General features: G+C 35.4%; 3 protein-coding genes and 1 pseudogene across 5 annotated transcripts; 1 reads left to right on the top strand and 3 right to left on the bottom strand.

The window, feature by feature from the left end:
- The first annotated feature begins 5,636 nt into the window (after positions 1-5,636).
- On the top strand, positions 5,637-8,620 carry LOC107764937 (putative anion transporter 5). 2 transcript variants are annotated; one of them, XM_016583516.2, is made up of 2 exons: positions 5,637-5,855; positions 6,920-8,620. In XM_016583516.2, exon 2 carries the CDS (start codon positions 7,006-7,008, stop codon positions 8,332-8,334), a length of 1,329 nt encoding a protein of 442 aa, XP_016439002.1. In that variant the 5' UTR covers positions 5,637-5,855; positions 6,920-7,005; the 3' UTR covers positions 8,335-8,620. The 2 variants fall into 2 exon arrangements, with proteins under 2 accessions (XP_016439002.1, XP_075104922.1); XM_075248821.1 differs by having other exon boundaries at positions 5,660-5,839.
- Positions 8,621-9,099: 479 nt separating this feature from the next.
- LOC107764936 (uncharacterized) lies at positions 9,100-14,821 on the bottom strand. Of its 2 annotated transcripts, none has more exons than XM_016583515.2 (12): positions 13,772-14,821; positions 12,984-13,186; positions 12,700-12,897; positions 12,490-12,561; positions 12,213-12,308; positions 12,060-12,139; positions 11,840-11,915; positions 11,270-11,480; positions 10,970-11,166; positions 10,569-10,674; positions 10,138-10,227; positions 9,100-10,026 (listed from the first exon to the last, which is right to left on the bottom strand). In XM_016583515.2, the coding sequence occupies exons 1-12, from the start codon at positions 14,289-14,291 to the stop codon at positions 9,281-9,283; spliced, it is 2,595 nt and encodes an 864-aa protein (XP_016439001.1). In that variant the 5' UTR covers positions 14,292-14,821; the 3' UTR covers positions 9,100-9,280. The 2 variants fall into 2 exon arrangements, with proteins under 2 accessions (XP_016439001.1, XP_016439000.1); XM_016583514.2 differs by having other exon boundaries at positions 10,569-10,677; positions 13,772-14,597.
- Positions 14,822-20,640: 5,819 nt separating this feature from the next.
- On the bottom strand, positions 20,641-21,852 carry LOC107796496 (uncharacterized; annotated as a pseudogene).
- A 2,131-nt stretch (positions 21,853-23,983) lies between these two features.
- LOC107796493 (uncharacterized) lies at positions 23,984-25,309 on the bottom strand. The gene has a single exon (XM_016619280.2). The coding sequence runs from the start codon at positions 25,273-25,275 to the stop codon at positions 24,163-24,165; it is 1,113 nt and encodes a 370-aa protein (XP_016474766.1). The 5' UTR covers positions 25,276-25,309; the 3' UTR covers positions 23,984-24,162.
- Positions 25,310-25,724: the final 415 nt, after the last annotated feature.

Below are 25,724 nucleotides of genomic sequence, written 5' to 3'. Positions count from 1 at the left end.
TGGCATTCCTTGTCCCCATTGGAGCCCGAGTCTCCGGGATTAATAGACTAGTGTTATGTAGTCGCGCATCACGTTAAAATCGCAAGTGTAGGGTGCCTCATTGGTAGATCGATGCTTCGAAATTGGAGGAAGCACCCATGTGTTGCGGTTTGATTCTCATGTTAAGAAAATACGAGGTGAAGTCTGAGTAACCTCGAAAATTTGGGCAAGACTATGTATGTTATATCGTAATGCAGTTTTAACTGATTGATGATTACTTGTGTAGGAACGAATATGCCTCCGAGAAAAGACACCGACAAAGGAAAGGCTACTTCCACTGCTCCGGCTAAAGCAAAGGCGACCTCCGCACCTCCCCCAAAGAAGAGAAAATGGGGAGAAGCTACCTCCAGTCGAGGTGAATGAGCACAAGTTGTGGCAGCTATAGCAGCCCCACAAACCCCAAGGCCAATGGGAGTTTGGCATCAGAAGCATACCCCCGCATACTAAGGATTGGTACAGGCGCTATAGGCCTAAACAGGTACATCTAGAGGCCGCTATCCATGAACGCCGACTGCAAGCAAAGTACCAAGCTATTTGGAGGGGCATCCATGATTTGGGTTTGAGCTGTGTCTTTAAGAACACATGGGATATTAATCTCAATCTAGTGAGGGAATTCTATGCAGGGTTTGATCCATAGGATACCGAACAACTGGTGTCGATTCGTGGACGGTTGATAAACTTTTCAGCCACAACCATATGTAACTTTTTAGGTGCTCCGGATGTTCCTGTGGAGCCATTGGACTACTTTATTCGCCGTCCTACATATAGAGAGCTGAGACACACGTTATGTGGTGTCAATTCTATGACAGTGTGGATCCATGATAAGAAAACAAATCGGCACAAGAAGTTCCCCAAAAAGAAGATGAGGACGGAGGCTTAAATTTGGTTGAAACTGATTAATGCACGACTCCTACCGTGCAATAATGACACGCTCATTAGCCGAGAGAGGACTTGTGCGATCTATTTCCTCATGACGGGTCAAAGGGTGAATGTGGGTCATCTAATTCGCTACCAAATATCTTTGGTAAGAACGAGTAAGATGGTTGATCGAATGCCATTTGCCAATTTTTTGACTCAGTTCTTAAGACACGAGGAGGTTGAGGAGGAGACAGAGTTTAACCACATCATCGATCAGCCCATACGACAGACAGACATCACTAGTATCCGGGTGAAGGAAGAGACTACCATGCCATCATTGACAGGTGCCAAACACAATGCTCGTGATGATAGTTTTATGGCCCATTTTGATGATGGATTTGCAGCTGATGATAGGGGGTCGGCCAACTACTATAGCAGAGAGGTACATATTGGAGGAGTGGTTCCCGCTCAATGCTCATGCTCAGCAACTGGTTGGGCTAGGTGATGGATACAGACTCCCAGATGATGAGGATGTCAAAACATCTGAGCAGTCCGAGGCCGAGCCAGAGCAGTCAGATGATGAGGATGATGATGATGATGAGGAGGAAGCACAAGATTAAGAGTGGGAAGCCTCAGAGGATGAGGGCGACGATGCAGCATGACCATGGAGTTTTTCCTTACAATCTACTCAGTTTTCTTGTTTTGTCATTTTGTGCATGCATTGAGGATAATGCATGATCTAAGTGTGGGGTGGAGACTTGTAAATATTAGTGTTGCTTAGTTATTTGTGTTATTTTAGTAAGTACCGTAGTTGTTTTAGTTGATTGTTTTACGATGGATCTCTTAGACAGTTTTCTTGAGGGAAGTAAGTCTAAAGAAAAACAAGCCAAAAAGATTTTCTTGTAGGTAGTGTATAATTCCCCCTTGATTTTTCTTTGGGCCGCGGTTCTTTTCCAAGGGCTTTTAGTTGAACCGGGTGTAGTTAGTTTTAATTTTTAGGAGTAGGAACCACGGGGCTATGCATTTAATTGCAACAATAACTCTTAGCTTTGTTATGCCTTGAGAATAGTTAGTACTATAGTTGTGACGCTTAGGCTCGGTTTTTGACTCTAGTATAAGTACCTTAAATCAAAGATTCTTAATTTTGCTTAACTGCTTGTATTAGAGTGTCGCGATGAAACCAATCCTGAGTGAGTTATGTGCCATATCTGTGTGAGGTTCTGTAGGTATTCTGTGCATTGCGTTTGATGTCTAAAACTTGCCCCGTGTGTGTGCAAAATGAAAAAGTAGTCTTGTTCAGTCTAGGAAGTGATATAGGCATTTCTTTGTTAAGACAGATATATATAGTTTACCCACCTAAATGTTATGTATCATAGTTAACCCCTTTGAGCCTATAATCTTGTTTTTTTGGTAACCACATTACAAGCCGTACCCTTTTGTTTGAATTGACCATAAATTTGAACCTTGTCACCTCTCATGAGCACTTGAATGGTGATAAATTATGTAAAAGTTAAAGTGTGGGGTGGTAGGTTGGCTTTTGAGTGGAACAATTGAAATGAGGAGAAAGGTGCATTGTCTTGAAAAAACAAAGATGTCAATAAAAGCCACTTGAAGAGAAAAAAGAGAGAAAAATAATAATAGTGTATTGTATGAAAAATAATTCTTGATAATAGTGGCTAGTGATATACTTGTGCTTAAAGAAGTATGAGGTAATATAATTTGAAGTGAAGGTGGAATGTTGGGTTTGACATAAGTATGAGCTATTGTATTAAGGTATATGTATTAAAGTACTTAAGGGAGGTGTAGTCACTCATATTCAAATATATCCTACCCGACCCGCAGCCTACATTACAACTAATAAAAGTCCTACTTGATCTTAGACTGAATGAACTCGATTAGTAGGGTATTACACTACGGACAAGCCTATGGTGCATCATGTGTGGCATATGAATGTTATTTCTGAGAGCGAGTGAATTTTTCCTATCTTGAGTTCCTACATTCTTAAAATTCATGGTGTGTAGAACTAAGCTCTTTGATTGGGTGAGGGCACATGATTCATAAGGGAAATGTAATGTCATTGACCTCCATGTTGGAGTAAGTGAGTGAATTATAAATAAGGCATGGTATTTGTGAGTCAAAATCTTGAGGCGAGGATGTTACACCTTTGGGCTTAGACTATTTTAAATATTCTTGGTGTAATGAGTTAAGGGAATTGTTTAGAAAGGTTGTGTCTATAAGTGTAGTTTGATTGCTCGAGGATGATCAATGTTTAAGTGTGGGGTATTGATGTGTGGCTATAATTTCATAGTTTAGCACATTATTCGCCTTGCATTTTATATGCTTTAATGATAAATTACACTTTATTTGCGCGTAATGGACTCTATTTTATGTATAGATGAATTGGAGATGAAAATAGAGCAAAAGGAATAAGTAAAGTCTAAAGCGTGCTCGAAAATAATTGAAAAGAAGAAAGAAAGAAGTGAGCAGTCGACAAATGAAAAGATGGCGAAGCTAGGCCTAGAGCAGGTGTTAGAGCAGGCGGGGCAAGCCTTCCACCTCGCGTTAAGGTTGGCGACGCCAGGCCTGGGGCGAGCTCCACCAGACGTTGAAGCTGGCGACGCCAGGTCTGGGGCGAGCTTCAGCTCGCATGAAGCCTGGCGAGGCTAGGTCTAAGGCGCACACATTCCGTACTTTGAAGGCTTATTTCGTCTCCTGGTTTGACTAGGACTTGGCCTACGCGTTTAGGTCTTTTCCTACACATATAAATAGACCTAAAACGTCACTTTTGAAGGAGTTGTTTTGGCAATTAGAGGCAAAGATAGCTTATGGAACAACCGTTGGAAGCTAGACTCATCGATTTCTACATCTCTTTATCCTTACTTTATAATTTAATTATGTAAAATATTGTGGATATTGTTACTATGAGCATGAGTAGCTAAACTCCTAATCTAGGGTTTTGATGGAACCTATTGGAGGATGATTTTTCTGTTACGTTAATATAGATTTGCCGTAGTATTTTCTCTATTTGTTCAACTATAATATTATTGTGGTTGATTGAAGGGCCATCAATTGGCTGTGCCTATTTAGTATGTATTACTCGGGAGAGAGTGCATATTTAGGTAGTTGTTGAACAACATCACTCCTAACGTATATGAGGGATCAATACGAAGGGTTTAAAGGTGGGATTAGGGATAACGAAACCTTGGTGCGATCCGAGTGAGTCGTACTTAATGCCAGCTAGCGTAATTCGGGAGAATATGTCTAGTAAATTATGGTAGTTACTCGCGAGAGATTTACAACAGTCAGAGTGCTCATGATCGATAGAGAAGACTTAGGCGAATTTATAGAAAACGTAGCGGAAAAGATTCCGACAATAGGGGAAATCACAACCTTAGATCATTCTAATTCTTGTCTACAACCCGTTAGTAGTTAGTTATTAATTGTTGCAATAAACTTTAGAAGCAATATCAAACAGGTTAATTCTTCAATAATTAATAATAAAGTGATATTTTTTATAAAAACAGAATCTTGTGAGAGTTTGAGACTCATATGCACATGACTAATTTACTTTAACTTCAACCACAATTTTAATTTCTAGGGTGTATATCGTATAGTGTGGCGTTTTTCGCAATAAAAAAATGACAAAATTGGTCCTTTATGTTTGAAAATAGGTTCAAAATAGTTCCTTAAGTAATATACTGAGCATTTTTGGTCCTTTAAATTTGAAAAAAGGTTAATATTTTTAGTCTCTATTAAGAGCCCGTTTGGATTAGCTGATTTAAAGTAGCTGATAAGCATTAGGTGCTGAAAAACACTTTTAAGTGCTGAAACTGATTTAATAAATAAGCAGTTACGTGTTTGGATACAAGTGCTGAAATTGATAATAAGCTGTTGCAGTATTTGATAAAAAAGTGCTGATAAAATCTTTTTCTGTTAAAATGAATTAAATAACCTTAGAAGTGTTTACACTTATAAGAAAGTAATTTCTTCAAAATTTTAGATTCCAAATCGATCCAAATACAAAGTATTCTATTTGTCATTTTATTTTAAATACAACTGTGCTTAGATAAGATAACTTTTATGATAAATATAATTTATTTTATGATAAGCATATAATCATAAGTTATAATAATTAATAAATTGATAAAAATTTCTCAGTAAAAAATAAACCTAAATATGACAAAATATTTAAAGAGAACCAAACACTGTCTTTATTACCACAACACTTAGAAAGCAATATACCAAAAATTTGATATGTTCTCATTTATTACATACAGTTCAAAGATTAATACACAATCACATAGATATAAATATGCAAAAGAATAGAGAATTTGCTTATTAAATAATCAATGAGCATTGCAGACTTGGGAGGGGGGGGGGGGTTAGGTTGAAATAGTACTTGAGGCAGTGAGTATCGATGCAAAAGTTTTGTTCAAAAAAGAATATTTTAAGAATAAAATAGTAAAAATTTTGGTCAAACTTAAAGTACTTATAAGCTAAAAATTTATAAGCTGGGGGTGACCAGCTTATGGTTTTTGACTTATTTTTGACTTATAAGCACTTAGCTTATAAACACTTTTAACTTTACCAAACGCGTAGATAAGCCGAAAAGTGCTTATAAGCTAGTTTGACCAGCTTACAATCTCAGCCAAACACCCTCTAAGTATTTAATGAACTCTTTGTGTTATATTTGTCGGAACTATAAAAACAAAACAAAAAATTGGTGAGAACTCTGTATATACTAATGGGCTACTTTGAACCTAACCTCAAACATAGGGGGTTATTTTTATCATTTTCACTACACCTCCCCCAGTACAGACCTCCCCAACCACCTCCTTCAGAATGCTTGAATTAACAAATTAAAGATTTTTGGCCATTGAAGTGACACTGTTTTCTTGATCTCCAGTGAACTGTTCATAATCTTGCAAATACCCACTACCAGGTTCTTCTGATTTCTGGTAATTAATCTTAAGCTTAATGGTGCTGTTGAAGTAATTCTTTTGTATCTTTTAGCTTGTGGGTATTATGAAATTCTCTTAATTTGATTAATGGGGTTTCCCTTTCATAGATTTTAAGGTTGTGGTAAGATGGGGTTTGGGGAAATGTAGTTGACCTGTTGAAAAGTTGGTGTCAAAGATAAGATCTTTTTCATTGTTTCACTTTCTGTTTTTATTTTAAAGAGCTTCTTTTTCTTGTTTATACTAACATTTTTATTTGAATGACTTGCTTCTTATATAATGCTGGAAGAGGGAATTGGGGTTCGATTCTTGTTAGTGTGTCTCGTATTAGTTGAAGGAATATGCTGTTGTCTCGTTACGTGGTATTGGACAATGCTGACCTCATGAGCTAATTTTCGAGGTTGAGTTAGGTCCAAGCTCCAGAACCATGTCCATCCTTGTTGTTGTATTTCATAATGTTGGGCCCCGTATCCGGTCTTGAGCATGTGTGGTTGTTAGAATATCTCACATTGGTTGAAGGAATGCGATTTTGTCTCATTATATGGTCTTGCGCAGTCCTTAGCTCATAAGCTAGTCTTTAAGATTGAGTTAAGCTCAAGGTCCGTCTTTCTTAACCATTTTGCGCTGGTTGGCTTTAGAAACTATGTGTTTAATTGGGGATGGAATAAGATTTTTTTGAAGTTTTAAGTAGGAAAGTTCAAATTTTGAGAAACTTAGGGGACTAATTTGGTGGTATATTGAACTGATCTCTAACAATGCTAAAGATATGGTTAGATGAATTTTAGATTAGAAGATGTGACCTTTTGTAGTGGTTAGCTTCTTATGATGGCCAATCCTTTGAACGTTATTTCTTTGGAAGTGTTATTGTTGAGTTCAAATGCAAGATATGAGTTGTACCATTTGTTTCAGTTGTGTTTTCCCTTGTTTCCGGTATTCCCCTGTTTGGAATCTCTTTGAGCTGCTTTTGCATGATTTACCATTAATGTTTGGTTTCTATATTGTTAAATTTAGTAAATCAGCTAAATGTTTTGATCTGATTCTTTCTTTCTGTCTATTATTTCAAGCCTGCTGCACATTACGGTTTAGTGGATCACCTCAACAGAAATTCAAGCCGTCTAGTGTATGGCTTGCATTTACAAATTAGCAAATTATGGGCAGCAGTCGATTTCCAAAGCGCTTTTTAATTGTAGTTTTGACCTTCATCTGCACTTCTGTCTGCTACATAGAGCGAGTGGGCTTCTCTATTGCGTATACTGCTGCTGCTGATGCTGCAGGGGTAAGTCAGACTAGCAAAGGTGTAATTCTATCAACCTTCTTCTATGGATATGCATGCTCACAAGTACCTGGTGGTTGGGCAGCTCAAAAAATTGGTGGACGGCGTGTCCTCCTCCTTTCTTTTCTCTTATGGTCTTTGACATGCGCTTTTGTACCACTTGACCCAAACCGAACGATGGTCTTGGTAATAGCCCGCTTGCTCGTTGGTGTGGCCCAAGGTTTCATTTTCCCGTCCATCCACACTGTCCTCGCACAGTGGGTACCACCGCATGAAAGATCAAGATCTGTTTCCTTCACAACTTCTGGAATGTACTTAGGTGCAGCTACGGGAATGCTTATGCTTCCTAGTCTGGTGAAGTATAGGGGTCCTCAATCTGTGTTTCTTGCTGAAGCCGCTTTAGGTGCAATGTGGTCACTACTCTGGTTCAGTTATGCAGTTGATCCACCTCGTGCTGAGCATCCAAAAGCAACTGCTTCGGGCTTTGGGGAATCCCAGTTGCCCACGAAAGGGAGTTCAAAGATGAAAGTAGAGAATGGAGTACATTCTACCAAAAGTCCAACTATCCCATGGAAACGAATTGTCATGAGCTTACCAGTTTGGGCAATTGTTGTGAATTATTTCACCTTTGACTATGCTCTTTATATGCTCATGAACTGGCTTCCTACGTACTTTGAATTGGGTCTCGAGATCAGCCTTCAAGAAATGGGCTTTTCCAAGATGATGCCCTACTTTAACATGTTTATATTCTCAAACATTGGTGGAGTGATCGCGGATCACTTGGTCACAAGGAGAATCTTGTCTATAACTAAAACCAGAAAACTTTTAAACACAGTGGGTTTTGTTGTAGCTTCTCTTGCATTGATGGCTCTTCCTTACTTTAGAACATCTGGCGGGGCTCTATTTTGTTCCTCCGTGGCTCTTGGTTTCTTGGCGTTAGGAAGATCTGGGTTCGCAGTTAATTACATGGATATTGCTCCAAGGTATGCTGGAATTATTATGGGAATTTCAAATACAGCTGGTACATTAGCTGGCATCGTTGGAGTTGATCTCACTGGTCGACTACTTGAAGCTGCTAAAGACGCTCAGTTGGATCTCACAAGTCCAGAAAGCTGGACAGCAGTGTTTTGCATTCCGGGGTTGCTCTGCATTTTTAGTTCTTTCGTTTTTCTAGCACTGTCAACAGGGGAGAGAATTTTCGACTAAGGCTTTCTGCATGTATATTGCAGTCTATCTTTCTTATTCTTTGAAGAAGCAGTTCAAGGAGGAAATATACATAGTCTAGGATTTGCAGTTCAAATTCGAAGGTTGTCGGAAATAGTAGCTATTGAGGTTATTCTTACATTTTAACTTGAGTTCTTTGAAGGCTGCTGATTGCTGAAGATTAATTCATAAGGTTCTATCTGCATATATTTGCAGCTTAATCGACTGACTCTTAAATTATTTTCGAGCTGTGGTTCTTGGATGAGCTGTTCGTATTACATATGTTGGTTATTTCTGGTAGTTCACACAAGTTAACAGTAAATTTCAAATTTCTGTATGGAAGAAGAAAAGCCTCGTTTGTCCATAGATTTTTTTCTCCTTTTTTCCGGAATTTGTTTTTTCAAAATCATGTTTGTCCATGAAAATTTGTAAGTTTTTTTGGAGATTTTCGGAAAAAAAAAAAAAAAACTTTTTTCCCCAGTCACAAAATTACAATATTTTTTTTAAGGGAAATGCATGTCCAAATATAATTTCAAATTACAAATGCTATTTTTCAACTTAATTTCAAATACTATTTTTTTTAAAAAAAATCATATTTTTTATGTCCAAACGCCTACAAAGTATAGTCCTAATTCCAAAATGCCTATTTGACATGTTTTCATCACATCAATCAATCAATTGATCAACTACACGTCAATCCTAAACAAGTTTGGTTCATCTGTGTGAAATACTCTGTATTCATTTCTGTTCAAATATTCAAAAATCTTCTTTCAAGAGAAATTAAGGATTCTCAAACTGAAGACTAAAATAAATACTAGACAAGCAATTTTAATGATTATAGGCTAGATACATAGCAGCTTCTCCTATCTAAACATAATATTGGAAGTTGAACATATATGATTTTATTGTCATCTGGAACAAACAGTAACTTCCCTGGCTACCACTCTCTCTATGATTGAATGTTAAAATACACAGTATAAGATTCATCTCTCAAGCTAAGTAATGGTGCCAAAACAAAGTTTCTCTTTGCCCCTTTTGCCACAAAACTAATAGGATGATATTCACTAATGCCATTTCCCAATTTAAAGCTTGCTGCCTGTTTGAAACCAGCATCCGAGGACTCTGAATTGCAGCTAAGCTTGACAGTTGAACTGGATTTGTAACCCACACCAGTATAAATGAAACAACCTTTCTGTGATTCAGACTCAAGAGAAACTGTATCGTCTTTCCCGTCCAATCCAACAGTCAAACGGAACAAAGAACCACCCTCATCCGAGGAGGCAGCGATCCCAAGACTTTGTTCTTGCCCTTGATGAGATATAAACATTCCAGGGAAATCAAAGGGCTCTAACATGACTTGATTTCCGATGAAATCTTTTCGTTCTGAAAGCTTAACAGATGACATGTTAAGTGAAATGAGTCTGAATGTAGCACTAACAGCAGCATCTGTTCCAGCTTCAGGGAACTTTTCCATTTGAATTGACTGATTGGAGTTTGTAAGAACATATGTTGCATTACCAGATTCTTGCATAAGAGATATTAACTGAGAATTATAATCGGCTGGAATGGGAGTTATCACGTCCGAAAGAACAGTGGTTGACTTTGTTTCAATATCCCAATCACCACTAGAATGGCCAGCTAGAAGGTATGGACCGTAGAGAATTGCCTGAACGGATGCATACTCAGGCCGATCATCTGAAACATCACACAAGAATTCGTTAGCTGTTACAAAATCGAGAGATCTCTTCTCCACGCGAAGCAGGTACATAGAAACTGATAGAACATCAGAAACAGTTAAAGAAGTACCTTTAATGGCCTCGGTTCTAAGACTCATGGGTAGCTCGAGAGTGATTTTATCGCCTTGGCCCCACTTTTTGGTGATTGATAGGAAGTTACCTGCATCGACGAGTAGACATAGAATACCTTAAAACTTTTCCTTAAAAGATACTCTCTCCGTTTCACTTTGTCTGTCATAGTTTAACTCAAAAAGTTTAAGAAAGAAATGAAGACATTTAAAACTTGTGGTCTTAAATAAGCCATAGCATCTGTGTGGCTATATAAAGTTCCCATTAAGGAAATATTGAAATGTGTCATTCTTTTTTGGAACGGACTAATAAGGAAATAGTACCAAACAAAGTGGAACGGCAGGAGTACCAACTATACAAAAGACTGATAACTAAGTAAAGAAAATGACTTGGTGATAATGCAACAGCATCAGATGAAAGAAAATGTCACACCTGGTGTTGGTAGAGACAAATCCTTTCCATTTAAAGTTGCCTTTGCGCCACTTGAATGTGTCCAGCTTGGTATTCTCAAGTTCAGTGTTGAAGATGCACCAGTTGCCTGCTGAAAGAAACAATTATACAGGATATAATCTATTGACTATTCCAAAAGACTTATGTTGCTCGGACTCTGCAAAAAATGTTACTGGGTGCGTATCGGATCCTCCAGAAGTAGTGCATTTTTGGAGGATCCGACATGGGTGCAACAACATTTTTGGAGATACCGCACAACATAGCAAAAGACAGTACTCAAGGTAAAAAGCATGATAGATACATGCTATTTAGTCAGCAAGTAGAAAAGTTAAAAACATAAATGCAATAATCTGAAGATATAGCATGATAAAATGAACGCTTACCCCGTTTGAAGATATGGTAATTGTCACTTGGAGGCGATTATCCCACGAAACAACAGGCTCGATTTTCTGACTCACCAATATCTGCCCAGACTTCCAATCAAGAGAGCTAGGTATATACTGGATAATGTAGAGGCTCGGCGAACTCCCTTTCTCTTCGAAATATATAGAATCTCCCAACTTGGAGAATGATTCAATTCCTACAGAGGGAAACAAGGTAAACCAACCATTATAGTTTGAGAACATAACTTCTTTGCCAGAAAAAAAGGGGAAGGATTAAAAGTTGAGGATTGATTCCAACACCTGTTCCATAGCAACACCAAAAGGAATCGAACTGTGTTCCCCATCCGTGGTAGCTCCGAGCCTTGGAACCACCACGAAGAAGAGGAAGCATATATATCATTACACCAGGATCTCTTCCCCTTTGTATGCTGAGTACACCATTTGTTAATGCGCGTTCATAATAATCAGCATATGCCATTTCTTTTGTCCATCTGAACAGGTGTCGGGACACCTACAAAGATATTAAAAAAAGAAAAGAAATACACTTACAGAATTGCCTATGAACAAATATAAACTGCAATAGTAGTACTTTAGTTCCTTCCTCTCTCATTTCTCCGAGAAAGGAAGCAATGAAAGTTTTCATAACTAAACTTTTCTCGAAAGCAAACGAGACTAGAAAGAATATATCACTCTGGAGGGCATTTTTATTGGTTGTAGTGCGGATGTTGGAGCAGCCCCTCTATGCTGTCGGTTTTTGGGGGGGGGGGAGGGACTGTCGCCACCTGATAGAGGCAGAAGCGGGGGTGTATCCTCTTTCCCCCCTAGGTAGAAAAAGAGAGAAAAACAAAGGCACAAAATCTTATAGCGCACCTTCAGCATGTTGTAGGTTGTACAAGATTCCTCATTCTCAGTTTGTAATGTGCTTGCCAACCGCTTTGGATCTGACCTGTTCAGGATTGTACGAGAGAAGAAAGATATCAGCGAAAATGCTAAAGATGAGCTAATTTTGAGCTTATAACAAGTGTACTTGAACAAACATGAAATAAAACTGATTCATCAATAAAGTTAAATTTCTAATATTGGCACTTACCAAAACTCACCAACTGATGTCCCACCAGTTGCATAGCTGTGGGAAGTATTAACGATATCCATAAAATACGTTCCAATTTCCTGTCAAACGAAGTTCAATAACTTAAAAAGATCGATATTCCTGTCAAACAACTTGAAAAGCAAATCAATGTACCTTATATAGGGGATCTCCAGTAATTTCATAACGAAGTTGAGATCCAATAACAACTGGGATGTGTGTATTGGCATGAAAACCAGATATATCATCAGCCTGTTTCAACAGAAGACATCAAAAATGGTAAAGAAAAGAATCATACATTATAATTTCCTGTTGCCATGATCAGTTGAGTGTAACACGTTCTATTACAGATAAAGCAATGAGGATAAATACAAGAAACGACATTTTAGTATGAACAAATGAATCAGAATTTGAGCAGAAGTGTGATTTCCACCTTTAAAGCTAATAGCCCTAGAAAGCAAGGTTTGTCAAATAGGTGAGCCAGCACTAAATGCTTTGAATTGCCCTGCAAAACCATTAAAAGAAAGAGTTAAATCAGGATAAGCAATCAGTTCTGTTGTGCTCATTTGGACTTGAAATTATACAACAGAAAGTAGAAGGATAAAGAAAAGGTAAGACAGTTCATTCGACATATTATACATACCGTTACACTATACAACTTATAAAGAACATCATTCATGCCACCAGTTTCTTCATTTAAAGATCGCCAGTGTCGTTCAATGGTATACTTTGATATCACATTCTGCACTCGGTTGTAGAAGTATTCGGCCATCCACGTAGTCATTTTTAAAGCTTGATCGTTACCAGCTAACATATACTGGTCTAAGAGACCTGCCAATATCTGTCAAGTCCAATGGAATAAGTCACTTATTTAAGAACAAAAACAGATGTAGAGACAAAAACTTTTAGCAATTTAGTCTAGTTTACCTTGTGTATTGTATAGTATGGCGCCCATACTGGTTTTATAGCTTCAACACGGTCGAAAAGTTCAGAAGGGAAAGCAGATAGATAACCTGATCCCATTTTCTCTTGACAAACCGAAAGTGCAGAAACAACAGCAGACATTTTCTGTTTGAGGCTGTCATTATGAGTGCTAGCCCACATCTGTGCCGAGGCGCTAAGGTAATGCCCTTTTCAAGTTAACATTTAACATCAGTACAATAAGTACATCATATCGCCGATACAAGCACATAATTGAATGAAGTACAACTGCCGAAACCTTATCTTAAATGATCAGAAAATAAACATACTGAAAAACAAAAACATTGATAGTTTTTTCATACTGCAGTATTCTGGTCACTAATCCAGTACTAAACATTGATAGTTTTTCATATTTGTTTTCAAAATCCGCAATCAAAAGGTCAGTAAGAGTGATTCTTTAACATGTTGAAAAAAGATTCTTGTAAGTCATTCTACAAAATCTTGCTTTCAGGATATTTTGCCCTGACTCTCCGAAAATGTCACTGGGTGTGTGTCGGATCCTCCAAAAGTAGTGCACTTTTGATGAAAGTCCGACACGGGTGCGATGGCATTTTGGAGAGTCCGCGCAACATAGTTTTAGGACATTGACAGAAAATAGTGACATTAACTTGAACTAATAAGTATCTGATCACATGATCAGTTGTTGAGAATAAGTAATACAACTATGCCTCAATCACAAGCAAGTATGAGTCAACTATATGAATAAAAATTACTGAATATAAAACAGGACTAACCAACAAAATGACCGCGAAGCTCAACATTTGGACCTTCCCAACCTCCATATGGTTGACCAGGAGTCTCCAAACCAGCTGTTTTCCTAAAACTCCATACCAAACTATCAACATCCAACAGCAACAAATACTCCAAATTAGTCTGCTGAGCTATTCCATGTATTGAATTTGGTTCCAATCTCACATCATTAAGTGAAACCTCATTCAATAAACCATCAATCCCTTTAACACCACCAGAATTCTTTATCTTTCTATACATCATTACCCAGTCAAATTCTTCCTCCTCCTTTAACATTTTCCTTGGAAGCAAATTAGACCAGGCCGAATCATCGGTAGGAGTCAAATGGTAATGAGAATACATCTCTTCTTTCCAAGATTCATTCTTTGATGATAATAACTCATATCTTAGTGTATGTGATGATAATTGAGTAGGAATATTAGTACACTCCTTACACATCACACCACCAAATAACATAGAAAAAAACACCAACCCCAACATTTTCAAGAACACTAAAGACTTCATCTTGATCAAAATAATGAACCCCTATGAACTAAAACTGATAGAAAACTCTCAAGAAAAACTCATTCTAAGCTCAAAATATAATAAAAATTGCACTTTTCAAAGAACATTAGAAGGAAGGAAAAAACATATCTTTATGTAGAATAATAAGAGAGCAAAACCAACCCCACCAATTTATAGCAATCAATCAATAAAGAATGTTGACAATTGAACCAACCAAAATACCAAAGTCCCGTGAAAGGCAAGAATTGTTTTTCTTGTATAACAAAAATTATCCACAGCTAGATATTTTTTGCCACAAGTGAAAGCAAAAGGAACCAAAACACAGTGAGCAGAAAAAACCAAGAAAATCAAAACCCCATTAAAATAAGAAAGCATAAGTACAAATAATATGTTAACACCATAGTTTGGAACTACTTAGAAGTAAAATAAAGATTCAAGAAAAAGACAAAAAAAGAAGAAGAAAGAATGGAGTTTAAGTTAAGAATGAATGATTTGTCTTTCACTACAAATCAAAATATTCATACCTATGACATAAACAAGAGATATTTATATACGTAAATACACAACACACACACACACACACATGTATATATATATATACACACACACACAAATGTAGGATAAGGTATTATTTTTAAAAAAATGGAGATAAGGAGATATGATTATTTTTTTAAAAATGGAGATAAGGAGATATAGACAGAAGAGAATCACGGATGTGTTATTTATCTTTGGAAGGTTGTTCAAAGTTAATAACTCAGAAAATGGTGCCAAGATTTTCTCACAAAGTTGTTTTCAAATATGGACATGCACAGCACAAAGAGATAAAACAGAATGGATTATTTATGATAACTAAAAGCTCGTAATTACTAATTTACTATATATATTTATCCCAAGATGGATTCACTATTCACAAATTGTTACCAAAATAGCTAATACAGTGTAATTTCCCACTCAATAACTTAACATTGAGTTTAATTTTTGTGTACTATTCGCGGTATATAGCTTCATTTAACGGGTATTATTTTATAACAAACCTAATATGATAACTTGTGAAATAGAATACTAATTTGCTATTGCTAGTAAATTATACTAATAGCGTAAAAATCTTTTTTCATTATAGACAGATGCAACATAAACTCGATAATTCAACTGAAAAATATTATGATCTCATAATTTTAATAAGTACAATAGGTTTGGCGGGAAAATTTAAAGATTAAATTTATTTAATTTAAATTTTGAATCACATTAGTGTATAGCTTAATTCCGTATCCTGTGGTAGTTGCCTATATATAAAAGGCCGGAAAAAACAAGAGATGTTCGACGTTTATCTTTTGCTTCGTTTTGAATTATAGTTTATTTTTTAGTGGAGTAATTATAGGAGATGTATATTTTTTCCCCCTCTGTTGGAGCTATGGTGGGTGGGATTTTTGGCATTATTTTGATTTTTTTTATTTTATTTTATTATATGGTATCTTGTGATTTCTGAATTGGACTAAAGTGATCACCCGTGATTTTGCATATTCTAATTTCGAGGCAGCTTCGTTGCGCCCCCCAACCCCCCAAGGGTTATGGGCGAAGAAAATGTTTCCTAAAAGTAAGGTAACTTTTAATAAATTCTAAAATTAAAAATTACTGTAATAAATCGAGGCAAATCCAAATGACGATCCGATACACAAAGTATTTCACCTTCACGTGAGGTCCGGGGAAGTGTCGCACCCCAAAAGACGTGATATAGACAACCTATTATAATTCAAGTATTAGTGATTATTTCACGGCTCGAACCCGTGACTTATAGGTCATAGAGAGAAAAATTTTAAATTAAAAATTATTGAAAAATTGAGACAAATTCGGATTTTTAATAATGAATGAATACTACGTTAACATATTAATATTTTGTGTCACAAAGGTAGGGGAGATGAGCAAAGAAAAAAGAGTTCTTAAAAGCGAGGTAACAAATAGACAAATCCGGAATTTTAAATCAGTAGGTGAATGATATTACTTCATAAATTATTATTTTGTATCACTAAGGTGTAGATTTAGTGTTTATTTATTTTTTTTAATACAAAACCGTTCAACTAATTGTATTGTTGACTTGATACATGATGTTGGTGGAATGATCACTAGTTTAGAGAGTTATTAAATTCGTGAGAGTACAACATCTCTTCTAAAAATGTGGTTACATGTCTTTTCATAATGTATCGTATTATATTGTACTGCATTATATTGTATTGTTTGATGAATACAATATTTGGATGGATTGTATCGTTTGACATCGCTTCATTTGCTACACACCAACAATATGAAGAATAAACTTATAACATTACTAAGAAAAAATAGAATACATAGCAGAATTATTATATAAAAAAAGTAGGGTAAAAGATAAAATATGATTATTAAATAATAAGGAAAGGTAAGATGAGAGAAAAAAAACAAGAAAACGCCGCCACCATACGAAATCCATCGTTTCATAAAGTGACACTTTTCGTTGTTACGTAACGATGAATATTACGATACAATATAATAAAATTTAAGTAACAATCAAAACAAACATTGTATTTTAAAGTAAGGGAAAACGCATAAGTATTCCCTTGACCTAAAGCCGAAGTTTCAACTACACACCTTATTTTTGCGGGTGTCCTATCACCCCATGAGCTTTTTTAAAACGGAATAAATATCACCCTGAAACTGGATAACCAAATTCTTGGCAGGCAGTGAAATACACGCGCTGCCGTGTGTCTATTTCGTAATTTTTGAATTTTGTTACTCTTTCTTTTCCTTTTTTTCTCTTTCTTTTTATCCTATTACACTTTTTTAATTTCTTTTTCATTCTTTCTTCACGTTCAAAATTTTCAACTGTTTATAAAGATCATTCTTTGATCCAATCCTAATTTGATTAGAGTCTGTGTATGTGGGTCTATTGCTTGTTTCATGTTGAAATACTAGGAACTCCATTTTTATCGGCGGGGAATTTATTGTTACCGATTGTGAGTTCCGATTTTGATTTTATTTTTTCGGTGACTTCTATGTTCCGGTGGGAAGCTGGAGAGATAAGATCCGGGTTTGGGTAATGATGATGGTACTGAGGTGGTGGTGCCGAGGTGAAGATCAAATGAGTGAAGAATAAAAATGTGGGCCTTATCACCTGGTGGGGGAAGGTGAAGGTGGTGGTTACAGCGTGGATGTGGTGTTGAGAGTGAGAGGAAGAAGATTAGAAGGAAAATAAAAGAAAGGAAAAATAGTTGCCCCGAGAAGGTTAACGGCGTTCATGGTCTTCGGCGGAAAAGAATAAAAGAAAAACAAAAAGAGTTATTTTTTTTATTGTAAAAGAAAATTACAAAAATAATTTTTTTCCCCACTTTTTTTGCTTCTCACTCTCTCAAAGAGAGTAAAACACACTATATATGCCACCTCAACATTTAGGGGTTAATAATTCTACTATTAAATAGTTCAAGGGGTAATAGGACCACAACAAAAGATAAAGTGTGTAGTTAGAACTCCAGCCTTAATTCAAGAGGTTACTTATGCATTTCACATAAAGTAACATACAAATATACAATACAATAAATAACAATCATCCAAATAAACTATCCCCCTTAATTTATCATCATATCGTTTTCTTCTTCTTTCTTCTAATTCTTCTATTTTTTCAGATTTAGAAAATTAAAATCTTCGTGAGACTACAATACTTTCATTTTGTAGGATCAATGTATATATTTTGTGGGTTGCTCTAGTGGTGAGCACCCTCCACTTCCAACCAAGAGATTATGAGGTCGAGTCACCCCAAGAGCAAGGTGGGGAGTTCTTGGAGGTAGGGAGCCGAGGGTCTATCGGAAACAGCCTCTCTACCCCAGAATAGGGGTAAAGTCTGCATACACACTATCCTTTCCAGACCCCACTAATAAAATTATACTTTGTTGTTTGTTGTTGTTGTAATATATATATTTAAATTGAAACCATACCTACTGTTCAAATAATATGACCACCCTCAACAATAGAGGTGGACATCAAGTCATTTGTTCCCCATATTGTCTCCTTTTTTTCTTTTCTCTTTATGATTCCAAACTGTCTTGTTAGTTGACATCAACTCTATTCATTGATTGCTTCCACGAATATTTTGTCCCGCGTATGTTTACCTTAAGGTATAAAATAGTACAATTGAGAGTTAAATTCCTACGTGACTTTTAGGTTATGTTGCCCATAATAAGAAATTTTAACTCTCTTTACCTAACTTAAGAAACTTTGTTGAATTCAAAACACTGAAAATGGAAGAAATAAAAATGAAATTTGCCTTGGAAAGGTATAAACTTTGCGATTGCTAATTTTTATTCTTGAGATTGATTAAGATATTGCATAGTTTTTTGCCTTGGAATAGGAATAAATTAAAGAAATAAAATGGATTGTTTTAATTAGTTATTAACGTGCTCCTAGGCTAATGATATCAATTTCAAATACTTTTGGAAGATTGGGCTTTTAGTCCTTGAAATATTAACAAACTTCAATATTTTCCCTTGTGATGTTTCGCTAAGTATACTTAAGTTTCAATTAATTGAAAGATTAGTGTAAAAATGATACCACATAACCATTCTACATGGTTGTTATTTAGAAATTAGCCAACATGTTCTGAATTTCAGTTTTTTCAGTTTAATTTTTCAGGACAAAATAAGTACCGACTAAATCATAAATAACAATCGTAAAAATGACTGTTTGTGTATTTCCCCAAATTTAGTTGATTATATATTATATCCGCCTTGAATGAAGTCCATTATGTGATGTCATAATCAGTTGAGTTGGAATGTTGGGTCCATTATACAAAATGCTTTCATCACTAAAAGAATAACAACTTATGTGGGGTTACTTCTGTTCTATAAAAACTAACAGAATTGGAAGGTATCTTTAACTAATGGATATATATAGTTTTGGAATTGTTAATTAATGCCCTCAAGTGTTAGTTTTATGACATTTAATTCCAACTACATATCTCTATATTTAGAGTACGTAACAGAAATATATATAAAGTTTGTGTGTTTGCATACATTGAAGTCACAGGTACTCTAACTACTAAAAAAAAATGAAAAATCGATCTATAATATCGACCGAAAAAATTGACATAAATCTTTTGTACTCAATGTTTGAAAAGGCAAAATTCTTGGTGCTCGCCTTGAGCCTAGACAAAAGTCGCTCTAATTAATTAGATTTTATCTTATTGCCATTTTATCTGTTATTTGTGATCCAAAAGTAACATTTTTCTTTCTTGGGTACCTCCCAACAATATAAATTAATCTGGATCTCGATGTTCATGATGGTCTTTTTATTGATTTTGACGATTGAATTCCAATGACTGAAAAATAATTACTTTGGTCGAGAGTAACCACTAGTGATAACCCGCATTATCATGGGAATTAAATTAGAGATCCTTAATATCAAAATATCTATGTTGTCTTATGAGTAATAACTTCATCTTCCAAAATTTTCATCAAAATAAGTTGAATATTTAATAAAAAGAAAACTTAAACAAATAGAACAATACTTGAATTTAAGAGATAGAAAAGGAGATCCTTAATTAAGAGATTGTCTAATGGAGAAATTAAATAATACAAGGCTTTAGATGTTGAGTGCACGTTGATATATCGCCGTTAACGTTAAAAAAAGTTGGGTATTAATACGAAAAGGAAAAAGGCAATTCGAAAAATATAATCAAAAGAAAAGGAGAAGAATTTGGAGGGTCGAATTTTATCAAAAGAAAAGGAAAAGAATTCGAAAACCAAGCATATCAAATTGGGGTATTATCACTTTTAGCCAGCGTCAGAAACTATTTACAATTTGTAGCCGAAAAAGTATATCAAATTTGTATATAATTTTTGTATATAACATACAATATATATATATATATATATATATATATATATATATATATATATATACAAAAATTATACACTTTTTCGGCTATTATTTTTAGAGTGACTATACAATTTCATTTTTCTTATAAAATTTTATTGGCTAATGGACTTTGCAGGCCTAAAGCTTAAAAGTGCCAGCAAAGATACAAAGATGAAAAAGAAAAATTGTTAACCTACTAATTTTCAAAAAAAAGAAAGAAAAGGTAATAAAGATCAGACAGTGAAATGAAAATTATTGGACTGATATATGATATGATGTACTAGTACATGAACTTTCACTTTCAATAAAAGAACTTGTGAATTGTGATCAATTTATCAAACAATTCTGTGGAAACATTCAAAGGACAACTTAAATGACAAAACAATTGCAATAATAAAAGGATTAAGGAAAACAACAAATAAAGAATTACAAATTTTGATATCATGCCTTAAACTCAATAGAGATATCCCTTAAGATTATGTTATGTTGGAGAATGGCTATCTGAAAACATGATGAACATGAAAGATGAAGCTTTAATAATATGGAGGAGGTGGTGGTGGAGAAGGGGTTGAAGATGATTGATAATAGTATGGAGATGGCGGTGATGGTGAAGGAGGAGGGGGAGAATTATAGTAATACGGTGGTGGAGGAGACGGTGAAGGTTTCTTGTAGTAGTCATTCTTTGGCAAAGAGGGCACGTTGTATTCCGGTTTAGGCACTGAGGGTACCTTGTAGTAATTATCTTTTGGAACAAATGGCACCTTATAGTTATCTTTTGGAGTTGAAGGTTTCTTGTAGTAGTCATTTTTTGGCAAAGAGGGCACCTTGTATTCCGGTTTAGGCACTGAAAGTACCTTGTAGTAGTTATCCTTTGGAAGAGATGGCACCTTGTAGTTATCTTTTGGAACTGATGTCTTTTTGGAGTAATCATTTTTTGGCAAAGATGGTGCCTTGTATTCTTGTTTAGACACTGAGGGTACCTTGTAGTAGTTATCCTTTGGAACAGATGGCACATTGTAATTATCTTTTGGAACTAATGGCTTTTTGTAGTAGTCACTCTTTGGTACTGATGGCATCTTATATTCCGGTTTAGGCGTTGATGGTGCCTTGTAATAGTTATCTTTTGGAAGAGATGACACCTTCTTGTACGTATCTTTTGGAACTGATGGTTTCTTGTAGTAGTCTTTGGCAATGATGGCACCTTGTAATCCTGTTTAGGCACCGAAGGTGCCTTATAGTAGTTATTTTTGGGAAGAGATGGTATCTTCTTGTAGTTATATTCCGGAACAAATGGTTTTTTGTAGTAGTCATTCTTTGGCAAAGATGGCGCCTTATATTCCGGTTTAGGCACTATGGGTGCCTTGTAGTAATTATCTTTTGGAACAGATGACACTTTCTTGTAGTTATCTTTTGGAACTGATGGCTTCATGTAGTAGTTATCCTTTGGCAAAGATGGTGCTTTGTATTCTTGTTTAGACACTGAGGGTACCTTGTAATCGTTCTTGGACACTTGTGGCACTTCGTAATTGCCTTTTGACACTGGTACTTGGCTTGGTACTTGATTATATGATGGAACTGGTGATTTATAAGAATCAGCTGAATATGCCATAGTGGAAGTGGCAATCAAGAAAAATGCCAAAGCACAAACAAATTGATGGCATTGCTTCTTCATTTGGCTCCCCATTGAGAGGATTTGGGTTCTAAGGCTGATTGGATTGTTAGTTTGTTTCTTTTTTGTGTGTAACTATGAGTTTATATAGCCTAAACTAAGAAGGTGACTTGATAATCTGGATGAGTATAATAATCCAAACTCATATGAGATTTATCCATTTTTTTGTTAATGTTGTTCCACTAAGGTCTTGAGATAATGGAGAGCCATGAATAAGTCACAACTTTGCTTGACTGACTTAAATTTAAAATAAGATCCAGAATTTATTGAATTTAAAAAAAATGTTTCCATGTCTACATACATTTCTAAACTAGTGGCAATAAAGGAAAATAGAGAAACTGTTTTGTTTTTCTATATTTTCCCGAGCTTATAATACATTTCAGTTCATTCTAATTAAGCTTTTGTAATACCTTACGACTTCTTAGCGCTAATTATTTTAGTATTAAAAAGTTTATTCTCATAACTTCTGATACATAATATGAATTTATATGTAAACACCTACTAAAATCTCAATAATTATTAGATTTGAACCCATAATTTTAATAGTACAATGAGTTTAATACTAAAGATTTTAATAACTGAACCCATTAAATTTAATCCTGGATCGGCCTCTGTCTATCATGTAAGCATCAAAGTTGGAAGGTTGGGTCCATCATATATGAACTTGATGCTGTAAGAAATAAGAATATACGATACACCACTAAAAGATACACTAGAATGAATATGATCCCTTTATTTTTAATTAGAGGATATGGATTTAAGCTTTAGGAGTAAAAAATTCCTGATAGGAAATGTTTTTCTCTTTTGTGGGCTCTATGCGAATCTAAATTAGTCGGGCAAATAGGTATCAAATATAGATGGTTATACAAAAAATAATATTATATTGTATTATTTTGGATTTAGTCCAATGATATTCTAATTCTAATGTCATACATTTATATTTAGAAAGCCATGAAAGATAGAGTTAGAACTTTCTCTACTTAACTGACCTGGTCTTTTTTTAGTATACTGAATTAGTAAAAGGAAGCAGATGAAGGTAGATGTAATAAACGTCACATTATTTTTTCCCTATTAAAGTCACAAAACTTTGTTTTGTCACATAAAAATCACAAGACTCTTGAAACAAAAACTAATCACAATATTCAGAAACCCAACCCTTCTGATGCACTAAAATAATTGTTACTAATTTAAACTCTCACATCAACACATACGACATTTTAACCAATTTTTTTTCTTCAATCTAATGGATACCCGACCCAATTGAAAAAGAATCCGACCATACAAAATCCAAAACCAGGAAGAAATTAAAGTATATTCAAGCAATCGAGTATTTCAAAAATTAAGTGGTTATTGAGTATCTAAAAAATTAAATTCATTCTTTTTATCTAAATTTTTTTGCTATTCGATAGAGCTTTTCTACAGGTAAAAATAACACAGGCTAACCAGTTTTCGGACTGTTAATTAAAAAATAGCAAGTGTTTGCAAAGTCATTGAAAATAGCCACTATTTTGCTGCAACACGGAAAGTTCCAGCATAATATACTGGAGATTGGTGTACATGTATATGAACTTCCAGCATATTATGCTGGAACTCTAACACGCGAAAAGTTCCAGCATAATATACTGAAGATTGGAGTACCTGTGTATGAACTTCCAGCATATTATGCTAGACCGGTATATTATACTGGAACTCCAGTATATTATGCTGGAAGTCCATTATATTATACTTGAACTCCAGTATATTATACTGGAGTTCCAGTATATTATGCTGGAATATTTTTCGGATTTTGAACAGTATTTTCGTTCAGATATATCTTTATATGAAAAGTGGCTAAATTCGATTACTTTTGAAACTGTGACTATTTTTCAACGACCATTTATAAATCTGGCTATTTTTGAATTTCTCCCTTTCTACGTACGTTGGCCCTAATTATAGTGGAAACCGGAAAGAGTAATATTTTGCGGAAAACTGAAATACTATTGCATTCTTATAACTTATGAAATATTATTTCATTCTTATAACTTAATGAATTATTATTTTGGGGTGAATAAAGTGAGATTTGACTATATGCTATGGATTTGATCAATAAATTTATGTGAAGAAATTGGGGATTGCTGGAAGAATAGGTGAAAATACATAAACTAGATCAATAAAAGGAACTTGTATTCAACTGAAATAATTCTCTGGAAACATTCAAGATACAATTTAAATGACAAAACAATTGCCAACCGAATAAGGAAAAGAAAGAAACAACAAATTAAGAATTAAATTCTTTGATATCATGCCTTCAACTCAAGACCCTTGAGATTATGTTGTGTTTGAAGTTTAATAATATGGAGGAGGTGGTGATGGAGAAGGAGTTGAAGATGATTGATAAGAGTAAGGAGGTGGTGGTGATGGTGAAGGGGGAGGGGGTGAATTATAGTAGTATGGCGGTGGAGGTGAAGCTGAAGGTTTCTTGTAGTAGTCATTCTTCGGTAAAGATGGCACTTTGTATTCTTGTTTAGGCATTGAGGGTACCTTGTAATAGTCAGTTTTTGAAACTGATGGCTTTTTATAGTAGTCATTCTTTGGAACTGATGGCTTTTTGTAGTAGTCATTCTTTGGTACAGATGGAATCTGGTATTCCGATTTAGGCACCGAGGGTGCCTTATAGTAGTTATCCTTTGGAACAGAAGGCACCTTGTAGTTATTCTTTGGAGCTGATGGCTTTTTGTAATAGACATTCTTTGGTACAGACGGCACCTGGTATTCCGGTTTAGGCACTGAGGGTACCTTATAGTAGTTATCCTTTAGAATAGAAGGCACCTTGTAGTTATTCTTTGGCACTGATGGCTTTTTGTAGTATTCATTCCCGGGTACAGATGGCACCTTGTATTCCTGTTTAGGCGTTGAGGGTGCCTTGTAATAGTTATCTTTTGGAACTGATGGTTTCTTGTAGTAGTCGTTCTTTGGCAAAGATGGCGCCTTGTATTCCTGTTTAGGCACTGAAGGTACTTTGTAGTAGTTATCTTTTGGAAGAGATGGCACCTTCTTGTAGTTATATTCTGGAACATATGGTTTCTTGTAGTAGTCATTCTTTGGCAAAGATGGCGCGTTGTACTCCGGCTTAGGCATTGTAGGTGCCTTGTAGTAATTATCTTTCGGAACAGATGGCACCTTCTTGTAGTTATCTTTTGGAACCGATGGCTTCGTGTAGTAGTTATCCTTTGGCAAAGATGGTGCCTTGTATTCTTGTTTAGGCACTGAGGGTACCTTGTAATTGTTCTTCGATACTTGTGGCACTTCGTAATTGTCTTTTGACACTGGTACTTGATTATATGACGGAACTGGTGATTTATAAGAATCGGGTGAATATGCCATAGTGCAAGTTGCAATAAAGAAAAATGCTAAAGCACAAGCTAATTGATGCCATTGCTTCTTCATTTGGCTCCCCATTGAGAAGATTTAGGTTCTAAGGCTGATTGGATTGTTGTTTTTCTTTTTTGTGTATTTGAGAATGGTGTAACTAGGAATTTATATAGCCTAAAGTCCTAAACTAAGAAAGTGACTAGATGATTTGGATGCTTAAAATAATCCAAACTCATCCGAGTTTTTACCCATGTTTTGGTTAATGCTGTTCCACTAAGTTGTTGAGATAATGGAGAGCCATGAACAAATCACAACTTTGCTTGACTAACTGATATGAAAAAAATTAAAAATTCAAAGTTTTATTGACTTTCCAGAAAATGGTTTCATGTCTACATACATTTCTAAACTAGTGGCAATCAAGCTGGAATAACAATTCCTTATTACATTTCTGGTACAATTTTTCAGTTAGTGTTTAATTCTCTTAACAAATTGGAAAGGGAAAAGATATAATAAAAAGCGCTTCAAAAAGCGCAACT

Source organism: Nicotiana tabacum, unplaced genomic scaffold, assembly GCF_000715075.1.
Source record: "Nicotiana tabacum cultivar K326 unplaced genomic scaffold, ASM71507v2 Un00171, whole genome shotgun sequence".
Taxonomy (NCBI): domain Eukaryota; kingdom Viridiplantae; phylum Streptophyta; class Magnoliopsida; order Solanales; family Solanaceae; genus Nicotiana; species Nicotiana tabacum.
Note: the sequence above shows the minus strand (reverse complement) of the source record. Positions and strands in the feature narration are given on the sequence as shown.